Source organism: Aulonocara sp. 'chitande type north' Nkhata Bay, linkage group LG8, assembly GCF_057382095.1.
Source record: "Aulonocara sp. 'chitande type north' Nkhata Bay isolate Kocher_YH1m ecotype deep benthic linkage group LG8, A_spYH_male_GT1.1, whole genome shotgun sequence".
Classification (NCBI taxonomy): domain Eukaryota; kingdom Metazoa; phylum Chordata; class Actinopteri; order Cichliformes; family Cichlidae; genus Aulonocara; species Aulonocara sp. 'chitande type north' Nkhata Bay.
In genome coordinates, this window is record NC_141351.1 from 20,766,014 (window position 1) to 20,790,515 (window position 24,502).

The 24,502-nt window shown below is 45.5% G+C and overlaps 2 protein-coding genes across 8 annotated transcripts in view; both read right to left on the reverse strand.

Annotated features, from left to right (window-relative positions):
- The window catches only part of tanc2b (tetratricopeptide repeat, ankyrin repeat and coiled-coil containing 2b), a 189,211-nt gene that overhangs the window by 133,112 nt on the left and 31,597 nt on the right, over positions 1–24,502 (reverse strand). For all 7 annotated transcript variants that reach the window (XM_086304207.1, XM_086304201.1, XM_086304204.1 and 4 more), the window contains one exon: positions 2,380–2,484. In XM_086304207.1, the coding sequence (XP_086160333.1) occupies positions 2,380–2,446 (67 nt within the window). In that variant the 5' untranslated portion in view covers positions 2,447–2,484. The remainder of the gene's footprint in view (positions 1–2,379; positions 2,485–24,502) is intronic.
- On the reverse strand, positions 18,509–22,725 carry LOC147323691 (uncharacterized). The gene is made up of 6 exons (XM_086304899.1): positions 22,409–22,725; positions 22,124–22,304; positions 20,048–21,202; positions 19,591–19,825; positions 18,985–19,560; positions 18,509–18,567 (listed from the first exon to the last, which is right to left on the reverse strand). The coding sequence occupies exons 1-6, from the start codon at positions 22,723–22,725 to the stop codon at positions 18,509–18,511; spliced, it is 2,523 nt and encodes an 840-aa protein (XP_086161025.1).

Genomic DNA, 24,502 nt, shown 5'->3' on the forward strand with positions numbered 1-24,502 from the left:
ACTACATGGCTTATTTTCTTCCTTGTGGGGCCACAATTTGCAAGGCGAACTTCATGTTGTATTCACTGTGACTTGAAACTATTGACTGAAACTATGTACTTATCCGAAGCATCTACTGAGGTCAGAGGTCAAATGAGCCTAATGATAGCTTCAGAAAAACTGGAGGCTTCACTTTTCAGACTACAAAGTCAAATCAGTTTTTCTTTTTATATACAACATATGGAAAGGCTTCCCAATAGGAATCACTGAATCAGCAGGTACAAAAGTCAAATCAGAGTAACTGTGCACAATCAATAGTCAAAGCTATCCCAAGCTATGACAGTTAGAATTATTGAGTGTTGCACACAGACTCCTGCACTTGCAACGTTTCAATAGTTGACCTTTAACAGGCAGACAGTGTTTTTAATTTCTCACTTTATTTATGACATGAATTAAAACCACATTTGGTGTTTATACTTTTTACCGTATGTAAACTGTTTACCGTGAGTGTAAGATTACAGCCATTGCTTATATGACACTTCTCTTTGTGTATATATATTTATTTGGCAAATAGTTAATGACAGTGTGTGGGAGTCTGTTTGCAATGCTGGATATGTTTGACCCTTTTATAAGCACTTGTCTTATGAAACAATTAGATGATGTGCTTTTTGAAAGAAAAAAAAAATTTCTTCTTTCAAATTTAGAGTCTGGAATCCAAAGAAGTGTTCTCGCCATGGCAACTAATGCAAATGTCTACAGGATAGCAGACAAATTACTCATGACCTTTGAGAATCAAATTTAAGACTTTTTAATGCCTCATAAGACTCCTCAAGACTCAGAGATGCCCTGTGCACGATACAAACACCCCACCATGCATTATACAGCAATGCTGATGCATGACAATAGCAAAATAGAAAAATCACAACTTCCTGCAAATTACGCAAACTGCCAAAAGTGGGTGAGAAGTGGGAGGCTCTGCAGGAAGTGATGCACTTGGCCCAGAAGTAACACTGTGTCAGTTTTACAGCTCTGACAGTACAGCACAGGAAACAATCTTTACACACAAGGGTTTTTATTCGTTGGATGAAGGATAGCACACACCACCTGTTGTTAAACAACCTCCCCAGCGACAAAACAATGGTGAAACCTACACTTTCAAAAAATCAAACAAAAAATATAAAGGGCAACTCAACTGGTGCCAAGAGAGCCGACTGAGTTCAAGGTTGAAGCAACATATTATGGCTGTGCAAAGCTAAACAACCGAGGCCAGCTCAGAAATCCCCTGTTGTGAATGTACAATAGAAACAAAGCTCTTCACGGTGCAGCACGGCATGACCAAAAGCACGCTTCAACTGACGGCAGGAGGTTAAGCTATTCGAGGAGCAGAAGAACACTGCTGTGGTTTGTATGAACACCGCTGTGCAAAACTCTTGATCTCTTGAATGTTAGATGCATCAATTGTTATACATTAATCCAATACTATCAGACGGGTAAATTATCAGTCCAAAACTGGCAAAGGATTCCCAACATAGAGTCATAAACAAGTGGAACAAGGCAGAGTTCAGCAACAGATGGTAAGAACCCCACAAAGCCCTGGGCCTGCTTTCACAAAGACAGTTTAAACTGGTATGAAGGATTAGATCTTGATCTACCGCAAGGCTAACTTAGCCTGAACAAGTGACACCTACACTGACCAATAAATTGACTTCTACAGGACTGAAGTATATTTGCAACCACATGCCCACATTCAAAGTAACACAGCTTTAAGGCTTTTCCATGTTAGCTTCACTTTTCAGACCTTGCTGGTAGCATCCTGTAAGCTGCAACATTAAATCATTAGCCACCTAGCTACTGCTCTAACAGAAAGCAGGACATTTCTTTCTAATCACTTATTACACCTCGGTACCATTTTTCAGTATCTGTGTTTCTCCTCTTATTTTATTCAAACATTTTCTGCTAACCAGAATTCAGAGGATAAAGTGCTTTTTCTAAAGGATTCATTCAGAGATTATGAAGTCTGATTAGTTATTTTATGTAATTAGTAGTCAGAATCCATCTTTGTGAAACTGGCCACAGTTCCGTACGTCAGTCAGGCGTGTCTCTGGGATTACGTGGACGGAAGAAACCAAGAAAGCCTAAATCCACAGAAGAACAGTGGCCAGTTCTGCAGGTTGCTTAGAAGGACCTACATGCTCACTACCTTAAAAACGACAGTATTATTTTTGAAATCTGAAAACATTTGATAGATTTTGATCAGCAACAAGTTCAAAATATGTTTCATCCTCTGAACTCGCATGTGCTCGCTTCCTAAAAATACACAGACAGAGCTAGCCAACACCTTCTGTGTGTTGACAGGCAGATGCATCATTGTTTGTGGCTGGCATCACAAGACAGACTCACCACTGCTGCGACTCTTGCGATTTGCCTTCCCCCCCGTCAGCAGCATCTTCAAGCTGTTTCTAAACATGACTGCAGCAGATGCCCTGGACTCGACTACAGAAGAATCTGTTGGAGAAAGAAAAGACAGAAGATAAATATTAATATTTCCAAGGGCACTTCAAGCACCACCAGCTGTATTCCGTAAGATACAACTGATGTTTAGGTTTGCTTAGGAGAATCTTATTTGACAGACAGTCAGAGAGTGACATGTAACAAGTGCTCTATTTGACCAGAATTTAAAAGAGGGGCTGAAAATTCGGAGCATTTGCAACTACGACTAACAGGATCTGACTTTTTTTTTTAAGGGCTTGAACAGTTAAAAACATTATCATGGCTATCAAAGCAGAACCACAGAGCTACATTCTCAAAGCAGGAGAGAATAAAGAACCTTCAAAAACATTAATGGGGATTAATGAGAGAAGATTGAAGCTGGGGAAATCCCATTCATGTATACCCAATCTTATCTATGTCATCAAGTGCTAGATCAAATGCTTCAAAGCAATTAGGGAAGAATAGAAGGAAGCACCACGGGTTTCACTATACTTCCTAAAAAGCGAAAAAATGCTTTTATTGTTTTTCATTCATAAACTATGGACAACATGACTATGAGATAAAGCCTGCAGAGTGAGACGTGGCTAGAGGGAAGCAACCCAAAAAAAAAAAGACGAGCCTTAAGGTTTACAGTATTTTGTAGGACAGGAACATTAATAAAGATCAAGTATATATATATATGGGTACAGTACTTAAGATTACAGATGGTGGAAATTATGTATTAAAAAGACTGTCCTTCCATAAATAACAGCCTCATAAGCTACATGTGCAAACTTCAAACTTCATTAAGCCTTCATAGAAAGTACGACATGAAAAACTGAAGTTATTTATACACTTGTCTTATAGCTTGTGTTACAGGCCACTTATAAAAGCACTTCTACACCTCTTCACCACCGACCCTTCAAATTTCAAACCAAAAGTTATGGTTCTTTTTACTAATGAACCCTCTATAAACAACAACAAAAATAGGTAAAAATATCTATCAGATGTACCGGTTCCGTTCTGAGAGACAAAGGACCATTAGGGTTGGTCAAGTTAGAGGATTCCTTTGTATTTCAGATGATGAAAGATGAGGACATCTGTATTAAACCATAACTTTCATTCATTTTAAAACTACAGCTTGCTCTAGCCAACTAATCCCCCACCCCCTACACCTCCTTCCACCCCCTTCACGGGCTCACGTATCTCTGCTGTGAGTCCTGATAGTAAAAAGCATGGCAGCAGATGTTCTCCATTAGATGGGAGTGACTCAGCAAAGCCCCACAGACAGGGTCCAGCTGAGAAGCCGGCTTTCGACCCAAACAACAACAAAAAAAAAAAAAGAGAAAGAAAGAAAAAAATACCTCAAAGACGAGGACATGGAAAAGCTCTCAAAAAGCCCTCCTCCTTCCCCCAGTGCTGCTTAAGCAATGTTTTTCACAATCCCCCAATGACCTTGAGAGGAGGTCTAAATGTTTCCAGAATCATAATACTGCTAACAAATATAAGGAACACTGGGGAAACAACAAAGATTGCAAGGCAACACACAACAGAGTAGTTTAAAAAGTATGAAACGACGACGATGTTGAGTCCCACAGCAAACCCAGATTTCGATTATTTCACTTTGATTTCGTCAAATGTACCAGACTGGCTTTCTGTAGTCTGAAGCCGTATGTCTCAACAAGATTGAAACGCCGTGGCAGGTGCCAATTTTGAGTTTAGCTCAAGTGCAGAGGGGGGGGGGGGGGGGGGGGGGGAGAAAATAGACTGAAAAAGAAGTTGATCTAAACAACTGGAGGGAGCTGCCAGAATCAGACCATGCCCAACTTCAAATCACTTTAGATGGCTCCAGCTGGGTTTGTTTACTGTTTCAAATACCATAAGTGGTGACTGTCTAATCATTTTTCAGCACTCGGACTTTTTCTATATGTGCGATTATTATTTTTGTCCCTCGGACACCTTCTGAGCGAGTTTGGCTGGGTTTGCTCGCAGATGACTAAATAAATGAGTGTCTTTCTTGCTCATAAGTGGATACCAAGAGAAGTCCAGATATCAGCTGCAGTGACAGAGGAGCCTGATGTCTGATAAGATTGTGATCGTTACACCTAGCAGGGGGATAGATAAAAAGCTTTAGTCACATCAAAAGCAGCCGTGTTGGTTCAAGGTGACTGAGGAGAGATACGTAATATAAATAGCTACATTTTAGTTTACCTGAATGAATAATCCAGGTTTCTACTATCCACACCGATTTAAATCATCAACATCAAGTAGAACTTGCACATTATTTATCCTATGACACTTTGAAATCTGACTCATTTCCCAGGAAATGCAAATGAGAAGACATAGTTTAAATAAACAAACCAGCTCAAGGAATGATTTTTATCATGCAGAACCATGCAAAGTCCCCCTATGGTCATTAGCATAAATCACATGCTCTCAAGAGATGTACAGAGAGCGGTAAGGTGGCCACAAGTCAGATCTATAGGGATGCACGATCATTTCTAGCTTGTGCAGGGTCATCTAAGCAACTCTCTTCAGCAACAATTACTCAAGCGCAGCATAAAATATGAGCGGTGTTTAAACTGGCTCGATGTTTAGCTGTAAATAAGAGCCACATGTTAGAAGTCACAAGCGCCCTCTGACTGAAACAGACTGATCAAAACAAGATGCAAAGACGTGGATTCATTTACCCTGTATGTTGCCAAAATGTTGCTGATTTCATATGAAAGTTAAAGCCTGCTTGAATGATGTCATTTGCAAATTAAATTATCCATGATATCATCGAGTCATATTTGCATTCTGCTAAATCTCACATCTGTTATCTCCTACTCTGCGCTCATATATACTGCAGTTGACTGCAATCAGAGAAAAATATACTTGGCCAAACGTGGCTCTCATCAGCAGAAACGTCTGCATCATTTCTAGCCTACTGCTCTTCACAGCTTAAATGCCGACTGTATGACCCCACCATTTGATATAAACAGCATACACAGGTTAGAGATAAGTGTTATATGACTTCAGTAATATTTACATGTATAATTATCACTCAGCGAGAAGGTTAGTTCACATGTACACCTCATTTACGTCAATATCAGCTGCCAACTGAATGAGCTGCCTAGTGTGGAAAAGCAAGACCTCACAGCCACTGGGCAAAACTTGGATCTCTCTTCCCCAAAAAGTACCAAAAGTTTGACCTAAAACTCTCTCTCCCCCCCCCCCCAAATTAGGATAAAAATGGGTAAATAAAGTTGGCAATAGTGAGGAGAACTTTCAGGACTTTCTGCAGATCCTCAAATAAGCATCTTTCTTGCAAGTACCAACATACGTAGAGAAATCGAGATATCACCTGCAGTGACAGAGGATCTTGATGTCTGATAAGCTTGTGCATCCAATAACACAGCTGACAGCAGTTACCACTCCAGTCGTCTCCCCAGTCAATCACAGTGTCAGTAAATATCTGTATCCTCTGCCCAGGGTGTGATCGAGGCCAACAAAATGTGATTCATGACATTTTTAATATTTTATCTTTTTTTGTATACTTGGATCTGCCACTGCTCATAAAAACAGCCTCTTACTGTTGATAAATGCAAATACATCCGACCTCATTTACCAAGCACTGAAGTGTCTCCCAGTCAGTGTGTGACAAGTTCCTTGGAATAAATAATAAGCCATAAAATGAATGATTCAAGGAAAGGCCTCCTTTTTATTTTTGCCCAGATGATGCATTTGCTCACTTCTCATGAGCTTGGTATTACCACCTGATGTGGTTATATGGATAACTGACTAACTGCAAGTTAGCAGATGCTACAGGCAAATGTATCCTCAAAGAATGTAACATGTCTAACACTATTTGTAATAATTATACAGCGCTGTGAAACGTTTTTGCCCCCTTCCTGATTTCTTTCTCTCTTTTTTTGCATATTTGTTACATTTACATGTTTCAAATCAAAGAAATTAGAGTAAATACAAAATACTGTTTTTAATAATGATTTTAATTATTAAGGAAAAAAAGCCAAACCTACTTGATCTTATGTGAAAAATTAAAGTAAACATAATAACTAGTTGTGCCACCCTTTGGAACAAGATGGAAGAATTTTGGTCGACTATCTTGTTTGAATGAGCCACATTAGAGGACTGTCAAGCCCGATTAGCCCATTTAAGGTCACGCTAAAGCATCTAAATCTGAGTAAAGTCCACACTTTGACTAGGTCAATCCAAAACCTTTGTTTTGTTTGTTGCTTTACTTTAGCCATTCAGAGGTGGGCTTGCTGGTGTGTTTCCAATCATAACTCAAGCGAGGTTGAGCTTCAAGGTAGGACATTTCCCTTTAAGATTTACAGAGCAGAATTCATGGTTTCAGTAATTACAGCGAGTCGTCCAGGACTTTTCAGTCTACAGAATATTTAATAATAGTATAATAGTCTTGTGAATCACCAAGTTATTTGTTTTGGTAAACGTGAGATGAGCCTTTGTGATTTTTTAGGTGAGCAGTGGTTTTCACTTTGAAGCACTTTCATGGATACAATTATTTCCCAGTCTATTTCTTACTGAATCACAAACACTTACATTAACGGAGGTAAATGAAACTTGCGGTTCGTCAAATGATGTTCTAGGTTCTTTTGTGACCTCCTGGATGAGTCGTTCATTTTGGTAGGTTGGTCATTCTTAGGAACATTCACGACTGTTTCCGTTTTTCCTCATTTGTGGATAATGGCTCTCACCATGGTTTGCTGGAGTCCCAAAAGCTTTATAGCCCTTTGTAGTCTCAGTGACTTTGTTTCTTATCTACTCTTGAGTTTCCTTAGATTGTACCATGATGTGTTACTTTTGAGATCTTTTAGTCTGCTTCGATTCATCAGACATGTTCCATTTATGTGATTCCTGGATTCAACAGGTCTGGCAGTGCTCCTGCCAGAGTGTGGCTAATTAAATTGAACTGCCTGTTTATACACAGTTAATTCATCATTTATCATGTAACAACGGGTGCAATCATCTTTTCCACATACAAACAGCTCTGGAATTTCTATTAATTTCACATATTTTATCAATTAATAATGGACTCTGTGGGTCTAACAGTCAATGCTGATACAAACCTCTTTGCCTTCTTTTAGCAGTTTGTCCCTTCTTCTAAGAATCTCATGATGCCATATTATTTTTCTCCCAACTTTATTCATCTCACCTCTGCAAGCTCCATGACTGTTAAACTACTGAATGACTACATAACTTACAGCTTTCCTCAGCTGTGGGAAAGAACTTGTTAAAAGTCACCTTAATCACAGCAATCACTGCAGCTGCTTTATAATGCAGTGACACAAGTGATCCTTACACCTACCAGAGGGATAGATGAAAAGCATTAGTCACGTCAAAAGCAGCACTGTTGGTTCAAGGTGACTGAGCAGTGACACATACCACCGATAGCTACATCTTAGTGTGGGCTGACTGGAATAATCCAGATTTTTACAGTCCAGTCTTGCTTAATAAAAGCTCTTTTCACACTGTTAATTACCATCAACAAAGAGATGTATATATTTCTCCTAGATACTTTGAGATCTGACTCATTCACTAGGAGATGTCGTCGAGAAGACACCGTTTGCTAGTCTAAATAGACCATACAGCACTGAGGAGTGTGTGTTTTTCTTTGTCATGTAGAACCATGCAAGCCCTTCCCTCAGAACAGAAACCACTCATTGGTATGAATCACATGCTCCCGCATGACAAGATGTAGACAGTGATAAGAGAGTGTAAGGTGGCAGCAGGTCAGATCTAGTGGCATGCACCCATATCTCTACAGATATAAGAGGGCCTGCACAGGGGCCTCAATGCTAGTATTCATGCAACTCACCACTCCTTCACCTCAGCATAAAATATGAGCAGAGAACAGCTTATTATGTCTGGTTCAGCTAGCTTACAGGCCAGAAGGCATTCTGTGATTATAATGCTAAATCAGAATCTCAAAAAGCCATGACTCAGTAAGTATACTGGAGCTTTATGTCAGCTGCTCACAATGCAGCAGGGATGAAATACAGAGGGCTTTACAGTCTAGCCTTGAAATATGTTTCCATATGTATAACTGGGAGGTAACCAGGCAAAACTATAGCACTCTACAAACTGCCAAAGGAGAAAATAGGGAGAGATATTGCTGTCTAGAGGAGGCAATCAATGTTTGGAATCTTAGAAGACAGCATACTGAGTAGGCAACCGAGCATGCACACACACACGCACACACACACGCACACGCGGGTTGCCAAACAGAGACGAGCGCACACGGACAAAAATGTACCCATATACACAGCTGAAGCAACGTTTCATCTGAGGGTGTAAGCATACACATCTCTCATTCCCACTCTCTCTGACCCTGTGTACCGGCCTTTGTGAAGGGAAGCCAAGAAGCAGCATGCTTTCACAGATAATGTGCGTAAGCGGATGCAGCCCATCTCAGGATCCTCCACAGCTCAGGCGTAATGCTCCTCCTGTGCGTTAACAACCACTTAAAGGCACATTCACTGTGCCTGCACAATGAGCCACTTTCATCTGCTCCGGTCACCACGAGCAGCACACTTGTTTGTTCTGATTAAATATAAAATACAGGCACGGAGGAGTCCATTTGGAAGCATGAATATCAAAGGCTGGATTGGGCCTCTACAGAGCAGGTCTCTAATGTGCCTTTTGAGCCAGGCAGGTAAAGTGGGCCTAATTATTTAAATATGTAGGTTTATCTATAAGCCTATGTTGTAGAGACCCACCTTTTAGCACATCCCAGCACACCCACTCACTTCACCAGATGCACCTTGTTTAGTTCTCTCACCTTTGATTGGGTGTGGTGCTTGTCCTTGATTGCACTCACCTGTCACACATTATATGTCACACAGTATATAAGGACTGCATTCACTTTGGCTCACTTTTTCCGCACTTCCACACGGGGCGGCAGCTGAGCATTGGCAGTCCATGTGTGTCTTTGTTTCCTTCCTTTTTTGCCTTATTTATTTGAGAATAAAAGGAGTACCCTGAAACTAATTCTGCATTAGATGGCTGCTTTTCTTATTCTAACCGGATGAGCCCATGAAGCTGATTGCTTCAGCCCTGAACCTTCCTCCCTTCAAAACATGGTCCTCCGAGCCGGAGCAGTGTTAGCGTCATGGATTCAAAGCAGCCATTGACTGAAGGTTTGACTGAAGGTTTGAGAAGATCCAGTCGTGATAGTAGACTTCCTGCCTACCTGCAACAGTATGAAGTTCAGTACCCTGGAGCTAGAAGAGCTACATGTGAGACAGAGAGCCAAACCGAATGCCAGCATAGTGACAAAGACACACATGGGCCGCAGGATCCTATCGGAGAGTCAGAAAGACAACCAGAAACATCCCCTGCTCCTTTACCCACCAACCAAGATGAGGTCATGAGGGAACTCCTGACAACAATGAGGGAGATTAGGCAATTTATGATTCAATCATCTCCTTCCCATTCTCGTAGCTCCAGATCTTCCATTCGCACAGTCTCATCTGATGGAATCAAAGCTTCTGTATGCAGTTTACGAGCCAGTCCTCAAACACATCAACAACATGAGCAGCTCCCAGTGATTGATACAGTAACCTGTCAATCACCCTTCCAGCCCCCGCAGATTAGCCGTCAGTCTGGCTTAGTTACAGCTGCCAGCCCTCCTTTACCTAATTCAACAATACTAGATGCTGCTATCCCTTCAACTGGTTTGCCTAGACCAGTCCTTGCTACAGAAGATGAGACTCCCTTTGATTTCCTGGCCTTATCACGGCAGGATCCCGACCAGATCTCATGTGTTCAACCTGCTGTTCCTTTAGCTGAAGACCCTGTTCAACCTCTCATTCGCATATCTGACCACAAGCATTGCCCTCCTCTAGAGCAGCAACCAGCTACATCCAATACCTCATATGAACAGAAACCTTTGATATCTGGTACTGCTAGCTCGGGTCACTCCTCTAGCACGAGAACACATGTATATAAGCTTGAAGGTCCTTCATTTCCAGACCTTAGTAGAGAAGACGAAATGCAATACAGGATGTTACGGATGGCCCTTACAAACCTTCTTGATCCTCATGAGACAGAGCACTTCAAATATCACGTCCTTCTTGATCACCTCAAAGTAGACCAAGCTAAACGATTAGCTCTTGCCTTTTCCTACGCTCCTGACCCATACACTCAAGCCATCAAAGCCCTTGATGAGCGTTATGGGCAACCAAGACAGCTGGCATTGAAAGAGCTAAAGAATATACTGGAACTGCCTCCTATCAGAGCAGGTGATGGTCAGAGCCTTGATAATTTTGCTCTTCGAGTACAGGCTTTAGTTGGGTTGCTTAGCACTATGGGAGAACAAGGACGTGCAGAACTAGACTGTGGCTCCCATGTCGATCGCTTGTTAGTGAAGTTGCCTGCAGAGCATTTCAGTCGCTTCAAACGGCATGTTTACAGGGAACAGGGAGAAATGACGTATACCTTGCCTTTGTTCTCATCCTGGTTGCAAATGGAATGCAGGTGTCAACCAAAGAAGGCCAGTCCTGTTCCATCCTTCAACCAGACACGACCTGCCCGTAAGTACGCTTCTCCACTTACAACAATATTACATGAAGCAAATACATCTGATGATTCTGTACATGCAACACAGCCGATCATGACAACTAAGGCTACATGTGCATATTGCTGCTCACCAGAACATCACATTAGTAAGTGTCCTGGGTTTATTCAGAAGACAAAGGATGAGAAAACAAACTGGATAAAAGTAAACAAACGGTGTTGGCGTTGTGCTAGGAATCATCAGGCCGCAAAGTGTGACCTGAAGAAAGCATGTGCCACCTGTATGGGACTACATCTCCAGATCCTATGCGATGTAAATAAGAGATCTAAAACTGACACTCATCCTGTAGTGAGGACGCTATACTTTGATAGACCTAGTGATTGTCCTAGTGTCCTTTTAAAGGTCGTGAAAGTGCTCCTGCGAAATGGCAAAAGAACCCTTGAAACATATGCAGTACTTGACGATGGCTCCCAGCGTACCATTCTTCTGACATCAGCTGCACAGCATCTCAACCTAACTGGGGAAGCAGAGAGATTATCACTTAGAACGGTCCGTCAAGAAGTTGAAACTATTCATGGTTCTTCCGTAAGTTTCAAAATCTCACCCATCGCACACCCAGAGAAAACCTACACAATTACTAATGCCTTCACTGCAAATCACCTAGCACTTTCAGACCACACCTACCCTGTATCATCTCTCCAACGGAGATACAAGCATCTTCAAGGTATCCCATTACCCATTATTAATAAAGCAGCGCCACTCCTGCTCATAGGCTCAGATCATACTCACCTCATCACGCCTACTGCTCCATTGAGACAGGGACCATATGGGTCTCCTGCAGGAGTTAAAACCCAATTAGGATGGACACTTCAAGGCCCGATCACAGATTTTCATCCCCAGAGCAGTACAGAGCACGTGCAGTGTTTGTTCACATCTCTCAGTTCATCTGCAGATGTACTGCGTTATCATGTTGAGAAGCTATGGCAACTAGACACTTTACCTGAATACAGTGAGAAATCTGTGATCCGATCAAAGCAAGATCAACTGGCACTGGAACTCCTTGAACAGGCCACAAAAAGGGTTGAGATCAATGGTGTTAATCGCTACGCCACTCCTCTTCTTCGGATGGCAAACTTTCCTCCTTTGAATGTCCCTCCAAATGTAGTCATGTCTAGACTCCGCAACACTGAGGCTCGGTTAGCTAAAGATCCTGGCAAAGCCATGTCTTACAAGGATCAGATTTTGAAATTGGAGCAAGCAGGCTATATAGTCAAACTTAGCCCAGAGGAGATGCACAATAGCAAAGAAACCTGGTATATCCCTCATCATATGACAAGTCACAACAATAAAGATTGCATAGTCTTTGACTGCTCTTTCACATTTCAAGGTCAGTGTCTCAATAAGTACCTATTGCCAGGACCAATCCTAGGCCCAACACTTCTTGGTGTTTTGTTGCGTTTTAGGCAACATTCAGTAGCAATAAGTGGCGACATCAAAGGCATGTTTCACCAAGTCCGTCTTCTGCCTCCTGATAAACCACTCCTCCGATTCCTGTGGCGTGACATGAACAAAGCAGCTCCCCCTTCAGTGTATGAGTGGCAGGTACTCCCCTTTGGTACGACCTGCAGCCCTTGTTGTGCAATCTATGCACTGCAGAAACATGTGAAGGAATATCAATCTGACAAAGATGTGCAGTCTTCAGTAATGCAGTGTTTCTATGTTGATAACTGCTTGCAGAGTTTTCCATCAGCAGAGTTAGCTCGAACACTCCTAGACAAATTAAGAAACCATCTATCAGAAGGAGGCTTCGACCTTCGCCAGTGGGCCAGCAATAATCCTGTTGTGATTAGCCATCTACCATCTGAGGTAAGAACGGCAAGTCATGAACTTTGCCTGACTGAAGACAAGCCATCTGGCCCACATGAACGCACATTAGGATTATTGTGGAATTGTGAGACTGATTTGTTTGCCTATAAATACAGAACTCTAGCCTCACACCCCACCACAATGCGTCGTATCTATGCAGTACTTGCTCGTCTGTATGACCCATTAGGCTACTTACTCCCATTCACAACACGCGCCAAAACCTTGGTGCAAGAGCTATGGAGAAAAGAGAGAGATTGGGACGACCCTTCCCTTCCACACGACCTCTTAGAGGCATGGAAGTCCTGGGAAGAAGAACTTTGTTATCTCCCACAAATTGCCATCCCACGTTGCTATACTTCTAAGGAAATGGATGTTTCTACCACAGTTCGAGACATTCATATCTTCTGTGACGCTTCAGAGCGAGCATATGGTGCTGTCGCATATTTGAGATCAGATGATCTTGAAGGCCATGTAGAACTGAGTTTCTTGTTAGCTCGCTCACGTGTTGCTCCTAAACGGCATTTAACAATACCCAGACTGGAGCTATGCGCAGCCCTACTAGGCGCACGCCTCTGTGAGCTCATACAAACAGAACTCACCTTACCAGTCAGGACTACCACCCTTTGGTCTGACTCGACAACTGTACTTCACTGGCTTCAGTCAGATTCCTGCCGTTTCAAGGTATTCGTAGGAGCCAGAGTCTCAGAAATTCAAAACCTCACAAACAGTCAAGACTGGAGATACATCAATTCAGCCACAAATCCTGCTGATGATGTTACGAGAGGTAAATCCCTGAAAGAGTTCCTTAGCCCAAACAGGTGGACTGAGGGTCCCTCGTTTCTGCATGAACCTCCAAATAACTGGCCCACAGTTACAGATCTCCATCCTGATGATGATCAGACTGAGTTAAAGAAAGCCTACTTCTTTGGTATTGTCAGTATACCCTCCCATACATACACACCCAGCTTCAGAACGTATCAAGAGCTATTGGATTTCACGGCTCATTCACTCTCCAACCAAAAGGGTAACATTCCTTCTGCAGCTGATTATCAAACAGCAGAACAAGAAATCCTTCGTCAGGCACAACTGGACAGTTTCGGTGAAGATTTAGCCCGTTTACAGTCAGACAAACCCCTCTCATCTGACAGCCGTCTATTGTGTTTGTCACCAGTGTTGTGCAGGAATTCTGGACTTATCCAAGTAGGAGGCCGACTACGGCAAAGCCCAGACTTGGAATTGAATGTCATTCACCCAATAGTACTTGATCCTGCTCATCCAGTGACCAAACTGATCATACAAAATTATGATGACAAACTGCATCATGCTGGTTCAGAAAGACTTTTTGCTGAACTACGTCGGAAATTCTGGATTCTCAGAGGAAGGGAAGCCGTACGCAGGCATCAGTATAGCTGTGTCGCATGTCAGAAATGGAGAGCACAGCCCATCATTCCAAAAATGTCAGACTTGCCTGCTGCTCGTCTTAGGTTATTCAAACCACCTTTCTACTCCACAGGAATAGACTGCTTTGGACCATACAAGGTCAAGACCGGCCGCAGATCGGAGAAAAGGTGGGGAATAATATTCAAATGTCTCACCACTCGGTGTATACATCTTGACCTCCTAAACAGCATGGATACAGACTCCTTCCTCATGGCCCTCCAACGATTCATTTCTCGACGAGGAACACCCCTGGAAATTATATGTGATCAAGGAACTAACTTCAAAGGAGGAGATAAGGAACTACGGGCAGCCTTTAACAACCTTGCTCCGACTCTACAGCCGGTCCTGATGACTAAAAGAATCCATTTCAAATTCAATCCCCCGCATGCACCCCATTTCGGTGGAGCCTGGGAGAGGGAGATACGTTCTGTGAAGAATGCTCTGAAGAGAACCATTGGTGCACAAATGGTCACTGAAGAGGTCTTAAGAACAGTCCTAATTGAGATTGAAGGCATTCTGAACTCAAAACCCCTAGGCTATGTATCCTCAGACATTGCGGACATTGACCCCGTAACCCCAAACCTTCTCCTTATGGGCCGACATGATTCATCACTCCCCCTAGTATCCTATTCTGATTCTGACCTCCTAGGCCGACGACGATGGCGACATGCACAAATATTGGCAGATCACTTCTGGCGACACTTCATAAGAGACTATCTACCATCCCTCCAAAGAAGACCCAAATGGCAGAAGGAAAAACCAGATCTCACATTGAACTCTGTCGTCATGATTATGGATTCACACCTTCCACGAGCCCTTTGGCCTGTAGGAAGAGTGACGCGCTTGCTGAAAAGCCCAGATGACCACATCAGAACTGTGGAGGTCCTGGTACAGGATAAAACCTATATCCGCCCTGTCTCCTGTCTGATCCCCCTGCCCCCGCTTCCTGACGAAGACTGATCCTGATCATATCAACATATTTCTCACTAGAAATATGGGGGCGGCTGTTGTAGAGACCCACCTTTTAGCACATCCCAGCACACCCACTCACTTCACCAGATGCACCTTGTTTAGTTCTCTCACCTTTGATTGGGTGTGGTGCTTGTCCTTGATTGCACTCACCTGTCACACATTATATGTCACACAGTATATAAGGACTGCATTCACTTTGGCTCACTTTTTCCGCACTTCCACACGGGGCGGCAGCTGAGCATTGGCAGTCCATGTGTGTCTTTGTTTCCTTCCTTTTTTGCCTTATTTATTTGAGAATAAAAGGAGTACCCTGAAACTAATTCTGCATTAGATGGCTGCTTTTCTTATTCTAACCGGATGAGCCCATGAAGCTGATTGCTTCAGCCCTGAACCTTCCTCCCTTCAAAACAGCCTAGCTTGAGGAATTACTTAGTCATGGCATAATCTTGAGAAACCAGAGTTATTATTATTAGAGGATTAACTTGGGCCCCTCATAAAGCAACTTTCCTGTGGAATGGATTACATTTTTAATCACCAATGCCATCTAAATTTTTTAAACATAAAAGAAATCCTACTAGCAGCAGGTGCAGACGTTCCTCTGAGCCTGAGAACCGCCGTGACTCTCCATTAATTACTAAGCCTATTTACAATCAATAAAGTATCCTTTAATGGGGCCGGTGATGGCAAAGGCCAGCATTGCAGGGCGCCCAATAGGATTTATCTCTTGTTACCGTGGCCTTCAAATTAAAACTCATTGAAGAGGAAGCAACACAGACACAATCGTAGAATTAGTGAGGACACTTGTTTCCTGGGGGAGAGCTCTTACTGTGATTACCTGTAACACAGACGTTACATCAGACAGAGCAGAGGGAGGATTTCAACTGAAATGGATCGAAATTGTGTCGTTTAAAAAAAAAAGCACAGGCTTTTGGTGCTACCCAATCGGACTAAATCTTTCAGATATGTGAACGAGCAGAAAATTTTAGGGTAAAATCCAATTTTCTTCTTAAACGTATAATAAGACTTGTCCTAAATATAGGTAATTAGGAGTCATCCGTGAAAGAAATACGACTCAATTTTGCTCTGCCAAGAGGAGAAAATATTTTAGTGGACAAAGCACAGTGAAGAAAACAGTATGAGAATGACAAAGGGCGACCTCTCCGAGGACCTCAGCTTCAAGCAATTATAGTACAATCCGGAGTTCTGACTGGGAAACACAAATGTCAGACCTTAATCAAACAAAGACAGGCTTCAGAGAAAGCATGCATTCAGAATATTTATCCTATGAAAGCTGTACAATCGAAGCCGAGTCACCCACAATCGACTGGGTTCTTCCGCTTTATCTTTTGCTCTCAAGGTCCACGGAGAAGAAGTAAGGTGAAGATGGTGGCACCCAGCAGATGGACTTGTTCATTAAAACAGGAGAGAAAACATTCACACACACAAAAAGGAATGAAGCTACTCAGGCTGAAAGCTCGTTTAGTCAGAGCCTCCTCCCTTATCTCGCCAACAGTAGACGCCCTGCAGCACCAGACAGGGATAAATCATCCTCCCATCTCCAGTTTGAGGATGGCCAGGGGAGCAGAGATTCATAAATCACACTGATATCAATAAGGGGAAGTGTCAGAGCCCGGCACACAAGGTGAGAGTTCCACAAGGCAATGCAGAAACCACTTAAGGTTGCTGGTAACAAAGTTTCACTCCTGCCCAGCGATAGATTATTTATTAATCTAGATTAATGCCCTCGCACTCAATGCTTTAGGGGAAGGTGGTGATATCTGTATCAAAATGCACCACACAAGCTTTGATCAGTCACGGATGAGACGGTTATGAAGCCTGTTGTGGACAATGTGAAGTCTGAAAGCTTCTCATCTAACAGCGTCAGAAGTGTATTAAGTTGAAAGCCATTTACTCTTACAAGTGAACAATGATCTAAAAGTAAAACCATTTAAACTACCGGATACTTCACAAAATGACAAATTTAGTGTAATCGTCAAGTGGCAATCTTCAGCACCAATGAATAAGCTGAGGCTGCCTCCAATAGCGAGTCAATCCCCATAGATGCTTATGTTAAAACCCTCTCTGCTAAAAAAAAGCCTGGTCATTCCCCCCTTTGTGACAACTGTACAGGTGAACTTGGTGCCCACGATAAGTCATTAAGCTTCCCAGCTACTGTTGCAAAATAGTTACAAGGTTCCAGTTGAAACTGGATTAAAAAGAAAAAAAAAGTTGAAGAGCCTCCTTTGTGAATGAAATATAAAACTTTTAAAAGACCCTTAAAGCTTTTTATAAGAGAACTAAACTGAGTGCTTTTTGAAGGCTTTAAGACTTACAGATACTCAGTGATCTACTCTCCACTAGCAAATTACATGACTGTACTCTGGCTTGTGGCTTCAACCCATTATACAAGTGGAGCAACAATATTTGGCTCCAATTTCAGCTCATTTGAATGGAGATATTTGCATATTAGAGACACTCTCTTCTCAAGCTGTGGGTCCCAGCAAGTCCACCCCTCTGCCCCCGATCCATCCATCAGCATGCAAGTATGCAACAGAAAAAGCCCTGAATGTTTAGAATATGGATCACTGTGTGAATGTGTGAATGTGGCTTGTAGCGTGAAGTGCTTTGAGTAGTCATGTGCAGTCCATTTTACCATTTACACAGCCCACATATAGCCATGTGAGTTATCATGTGCTTTGGTTGTGTCATGTCCCGCCGGGGAAACAGAAGTCCTCACGCAGGCCAACTGTCACACAGTTTCGTTACCAAACCTATGCTCATTTGAAACCAGCTAAAGCCTCTTTTGGTCTCTTGTTCAAATCCATTCAAAAGGAAGCGACTGAAATAGCTTGTCAACCTTTATCAGAGTCAAAGAGAGCCACATGAAGGAGAACATAATCCAATGCTTTTTATTTTCCCGTTTGTTTTAGAAGGTGTTTGGGCAAGATCAAATAATGGGATGAAATTGTCATGCGGCGGCTGTGTGAAGGCAAGAGAGGACCCAAATGCACGGCTCTAGACACACGGGGATGAACTCAAAGGCCGGTCTTTATTAACAGGAACATAAGAAGTCATATAAAACTATACTGGGAGCAACTAAAAGCTGAGGCGCTGGGAAGACACGGAAAATGCACACAACCTAGAGGGACGACGCAACACAGAACAAAGGGACACTCTGACATAAATACACAGAAGGTAACGAGGGGAGTGGGAACACACGGGGAACACAGCTGAAGACAATTACTCATGGCCGAGCAGGGAGGACACGAAACTGACGATACTGACACCAAGATGTGGACCTTAAACACAACACAGTACACAGAGATGAGCACGGAGAGAGAGAGGCAGAGAGAGAGGCAGAGAAGAAGGATGAATACGAGGGGATGAGGAGAACACAGAACACATAGGGTGGGAACACGGTACCAGAGCAAACACCACAATAAAAACATGGACACAGAGGGAATCCAAATACCAAACCAAACAATCCAATGGACATAAGAAACAAAATACAAAACTACAGAAAAACTAAGAACACTGGGTCAAAATGACCCAGGACCATGACAGTACCCCCCCCTCAAGGGCTGGCTCCAGACAGCCCAAACACAGGAAAACAAAACCCAAACAGAAAACGACCCAGGGCGGGCGGCGGGGGCCTAGGACGGAGGGCTCGGAACAAAAAACAAAAACGAACAATAGAAAACACAGGAGCACAAGACCAAAGGTCAAAGAAAGTTCAGGGGGCCGACCATGCGGAAGGCAACGGCGGAGACATGGAACCAGTTCAGGGGGCCGACCATGCGGAAGGCAACGGCGGCGATGCGGAAACAGTTCAGGAGGCCGGCCGTGCGCAAGGCAACGGCGGCGACGTGGAAACAGTTCAGGAGGCCGGCCGTGCGCAAGGCAACGGCGGCGGCGAAGGAGACAACGGAGCAGTTCAGGAGGCCGACCGCGCGGAAGGCAGCGGCGGCGGCGAAGGAGACGACGGAGCAGTTCAGGGGGCCGACCGCGCGGAAGGCAGCGGCGGCCCTCCAGTCTCAGGCGTGCTGGCCATGGCCTGGTGGGCACAGGACCAGACGAGGCAGGACCAGACGAGGCAGGACCAGACGGTGGCGATGCGGGGGCCGGACCAGGCGAAGCACAGGCTGAGGCCGGACCAGACGAGGACGAAGACTCGGAGGCCGGACCAGACGAGGACGAAGACTCGGAGGCCGGACCAGGCGGAGCTGCAGAGGCTGAGGCCGGACCAGGCGGAGCTGCAGAGGCTGAGGCTGGACCAGGCGGAGCTGCAGAGGCTGAGATCGGACCAGGCGTAGCAGAAGCACAGGCAGAGGCTGGCCCAGGCGTAGCAGAAGCACAGGCAGAGGCTGGCCCAGGCGTAGCAGAAGCACAAGCAGAGGCTGGCCCAGGCGTAACAGAAGCACAGGCGGATGCAGCTGGACCAGGCGTAGCAGAAGCACAGGCGGATGCAGCTGGACCAGGCGTTGACGAGGCGGTCGCAGGTGGCGGCTGGACAGGCTCCTCGGGCCCTCCAGCTGACGTGGCAGAAGGCTGAACGGGCTCCTCGGGCCCTCCAGCTGACGTGGCAGAAGGCTGAACGGGCTCCTCGGGCCCTCCAGCGGAGACAGGTGGCTGAACGGGCTCCTCGGGCCCTCCAGCAGAGACAGGTGGCTGAACGGGCTCCTCGGGCCCTCCAGCGGAGACAGGTGGCTGAACGGGCCCCTCGGGCCCTCCAGCGGAGACAGGTGGCTGAACGGGCTCCTCGGGCCCTCCAGCGGAGACAGGTGGCTGAAAGGGCTCCTCGGGCCCTCCAGCGGAGACAGGTGGCTGAACGGGCCCCTCGGACCCTCCAGCGGAGACAGGAGGCTGAACGGGCCCCTCGGACCCTCCAGCGGAGACAGGAGGCTGAACGGGCCCCTCGGACCCTTCAGCGGAGACGAGGAGGTGCTGGCCGGGCTCACTGGAACCCCCAGCGGACGAGGTAGATGGCGGCGTGGGAGCCGCGGAGTCCTGGATGAGCTCATCCGAGCTTCCAGCAGGAGCTGATGTAGAGCCAGAGAGGTTTGGGACCCCTGGCTGAATGTTAAGCCGAACAGAAGACCGTATTGCTATCGGGGACTGGGCCAATGGTTCAGGTGCGAGCTGAGCTACTGGAGATGCGGATGAGAGTGGGAGCTGAGCTACTGATGGTGGTGAAGTAGATAACTGCACGGGAGACTGAACTGAGGGCGTCTGCACTGGCACAGGGGACTGAACTGATGTCTGTTGTAACGGAGGTGGTGAGAGTGGAGTAGGCAGTGGAGTTGATGACTTCACAGGAGAATGAACCAGAGGCGAGTGCACAGGAGACTGAGCTAGAGGTGGTAGTGATAGTTGAGGGGAAAGTGGAGCTGGTGATTGAGTGGATGACTGTGCTAAAGGAGGCTGCACTGGGGACACTGGAGACTGCACTGGGGAAAGCAGAGCTGCAGGAGACTGCGCTAGAGACTGCAGTGATGGTTGTAGTGGAGGTGTGACGGGTGGAGGAGTGGCTGAAGTGGCTGCGGGTCGGGCGGCTAACGGCTCAGCTACAGAGTGTATTAATGGCAGGGTTATGGGTCGAATGACTGACTGAGGGGCATCCTGTGCAGCTGAGTGCAATGATGGGTGTGGGAGCGGATGTAGGACAGGTGGCAGTGTCAGTTCCCCTGGGCCTACAACGCAGTTGAAAGGTGCAGGCACCTGCTGGACACCAGTCGCTCCCACCTGAGGAGTAGGTACAGGTGCAGAGACTGGCTGGGTCCTGGCGGGCCCCACCTCAGCGGTTGGCACAGATTTCGGCAGGGACTGGGCGGCTGCTGTCCCCACCCGAGGAGCCGATACGGGTGCAGGGACCAGCAGAGCCTCAGTTGACCCGGAAACCGGAACAGGGACCAGCTGGGCGCCAGCCCCCCTCACCTGGGGAATTGAGACAGGTGCAGGTGAGTGCTGGGCCGCAGTTATCCCTAGAACACAAGGGGCCTGGGAGGCGGGCCTAGAAAGAACAGTCTGCAAGAGATCGATTCCCTGCCCTGAGTGAGTGGATGAGGAACAGCGCTCTGACTTCGTAGCGTTAAGTGTACTAAAGCTGTAGCTTACAGGCACTAATGCATCACCTTCAGTGTGTACAGACTCTAGAGAAATGTGATCAGCTGATGCACCAACAGTCTTAGAGCTTCTTTCTTCGGAGCTAACCGTACTTATACTGACAGAGGAGGGGTTAATAGCCGATGTAAACATAGGTCTGTGCACCGGAGAGGCAGATGAAACAAAGTCTTTTACCACCGGATCGCCGGAAGCAGTAAACCTAGGGTAAACAGTGGTGGGTGTAGAGCCCCCTGACTCAAGAACATTTGAATTAGTACATACGTCAGAATGGACAATCCCCGGGGGTGATGGCTCAGAAGCAACGAGCTGGGGTCGAGCTATCACAGGAACATTTACAGTCTTGGATTTTACTGTTTTACCATCTAAGGGGGCAGGTAGTAAAGCCCCAGGGGTGAGCTTAACTGCAAAACAATCATCCTCAGCAGACACACAGGTAAAGGGCACAGAGACAGGTGTCTCTAACTCAGGAAATGCTGACTTCGAGTTTTTAGACCTAGGAAACACTAGCGAAGGATGATCTTTCTCGAATATGAGTCCAAACGTAGGAGAAACTGTCTCTGAGTTGACCCTCCGGGCAGTACAATGGTTCATAAGAAGTTCGGGTTCAGATTCAACGTTTACAGACCGTGAGCCTTTAGCGTCTACGGCAAGAGTCACAGAGTTTGCATTCCTGCATTCAGAGTAGTGAGAACTAGCCTCAGAGTGAACAGAGAAAGTGTCTTTGTCACTCACCCCAGCCGGCTGCCCAGTAGTCCCGGAATCCGACTGAGGAGAGGACCGGCGACGGCGTCTCCTCCTTAATGAGGGAACGGAGGTGACGGGGAAAACCGGTGATGATGCGGGGGTGACGGTCTCCTCTTCATCATCCGACCACATCGCTGCTAGGAGAGCAGCGGGAGAGCGACGGTCAGAGCTGAGAGGGGATGGAGAAGGGCTCTGCGGCAGCGGCGCCAAAAAACCCTCTCGTTTTAGCAGCTGCTGTTGCGACACCGAGAGCCCCGTCTGCTGCTGCGGTACCGTCGCGGCGAGCTTAGTTTGCTGCTGCTGCGGCGGCTGATGGGCGTGGAATCCCGGGAACGGACATTGTCTGCCAGCTCACGGGCTTGTAATGCCTCCTTAGCTCGGCTCAATTCGTCGATAAAGCCTTCATAGCAGGTGAGCTGCTGAAGGAAAGGGTTTCCCTCGATTATTGCCTTTATGGCGTTAAGTCCGACGGAAATTGTCCGTGAGTCCGAGGCGTGGGTTATTCGTTGCACCAGACTCTGTACACGGAGAATATCTCCCTCACGGGCGGAGCCTGCTGGGTCCATTTCGTGGTTGCGTCGTTCTGTCATGCGGCGGCTGTGTGAAGGCAAGAGAGGACCCAAATGCACGGCTCTAGACACACGGGGATGAACTCAAAGGCCGGTCTTTATTAACAGGAACATAAGAAGTCATATAAAACTATACTGGGAGCAACTAAAAGCTGAGGCGCTGGGAAGACACGGAAAATGCACACAACCTAGAGGGACGACGCAACACAGAACAAAGGGACACTCTGACATAAATACACAGAAGGTAACGAGGGGAGTGGGAACACACGGGGAACACAGCTGAAGACAATTACTCATGGCCGAGCAGGGAGGACACGAAACTGACGATACTGACACCAAGATGTGGACCTTAAACACAACACAGTACACAGAGATGAGCACGGAGAGAGAGAGGCAGAGAGAGAGGCAGAGAAGAAGGATGAATACGAGGGGATGAGGAGAACACAGAACACATAGGGTGGGAACACGGTACCAGAGCAAACACCACAATAAAAACATGGACACAGAGGGAATCCAAATACCAAACCAAACAATCCAATGGACATAAGAAACAAAATACAAAACTACAGAAAAACTAAGAACACTGGGTCAAAATGACCCAGGACCATGACAGAAATACTGTTAGCTCTGTAGGCAGGTGTGGAAAATTCCCCTAGCAATGCCGAGGACAGAAATAAATCACAGACCCTATTTATTCTCTCGGAGCTGCAGTTTTTTAAAGTTCACTTGCATGCCTTCTTTGTAATCTCCTTAACAGGTGGACAGTGCAGAAGTAGGTATTTGTCAGTGATAAATGAAAAAGCATTTTTCTCGGCAGACATCAAAGTGACAGCAGCAGAGCTCTGATTTTAAAAGGTTGTGAAGGCGCTACTTAATGCTACCTCGCTTCTCTGTGGTCGCTCCTGTGAACAATAACAGAAAACTGAGTGGCTGAGCAGCAGTGTGACCAGACCTTTGCAGAGAGCAGGTAGAAAGGAAGCGATGATGGAGGAGGAATGAGCTTCGTGGGATTTTCCTAATTGTGATGCTAAGGGTAATGGGACTACTCTGATGTAAAGACTTAGGCAAGCTAATAAGGTTAAATACATAAGCGTGCATTCTTAAATCTTTACCATTTCCGCTGCAAATGACACTAGATGATGCTAAAAGGTCAAAGACGGAGTTAAATATGGTATTTGCCTGGAGAGACAGATTAATGGTGGTTAAATGAGACAGTTCAATTAATCCCACTGCCTGCAGCTTCCAGTCCTCCCTCCTCTTCTCTTCTTCATCCTGTCTCTTCATTCAGAAACCTCACTGCTACACCTGCTGGCCATTTCGGAGTGCTGCTACTGCAACAAATGCATTGAAATGACTGAGCATGGGTGATAGGAGATGTATTAATGAAATGAAACATCTAAACCTAATCTAAATAATAGGCTTTCATCTTTGTTCCTGACATATGACACTGATGTGTCAATCATCTATCTTGTAGAATGCACAGGAAATTTTGGTTTTGCATAAATCCATTTGTATGCCCGTGGCTCCTTAATCATGCTCAAACAAACACACCGGAGCTTCGGGAAGAATGTTTCGATGTTTGACAGGCAGCTTAAAGGAGCAAATAGAGTCGTGACATGAGGACAGAAGGTCATTCTGCAGACAGCCGCTAAAGGCAGGTAATCAACATTGGCAGAAGTGCACATTTGCATTAAGATGGAAGCGTTTAAAACTCAGTCGGTGTCTCTGCTCTGTGCAGGCGCTCAAATTAAATTGTAAGAATTAAATCGGCTGAGTGCTGTACCGTCCCCGGTTCGCA

Bases quoted from the DNA above. Each gene is read 5' to 3' on its own strand.
- LOC147323691 (XM_086304899.1), bottom strand. From the start codon at position 22,725: ATGACAGAACGACGCAACCACGAAATGGACCCAGCAGGCTCCGCCCGT. The intron at 22,305-22,408 runs GTACCGCAGCAG...ATCCCCTCTCAG, and splicing joins AAACTAAGCTCGCCGCGACG to CTCTGACCGTCGCTCTCCCG. The intron at 18,568-18,984 runs GTCTTGTGCTCC...GTTGTGTTTAAG, and splicing joins TGAACTTTCTTTGACCTTTG to GTCCACATCTTGGTGTCAGT.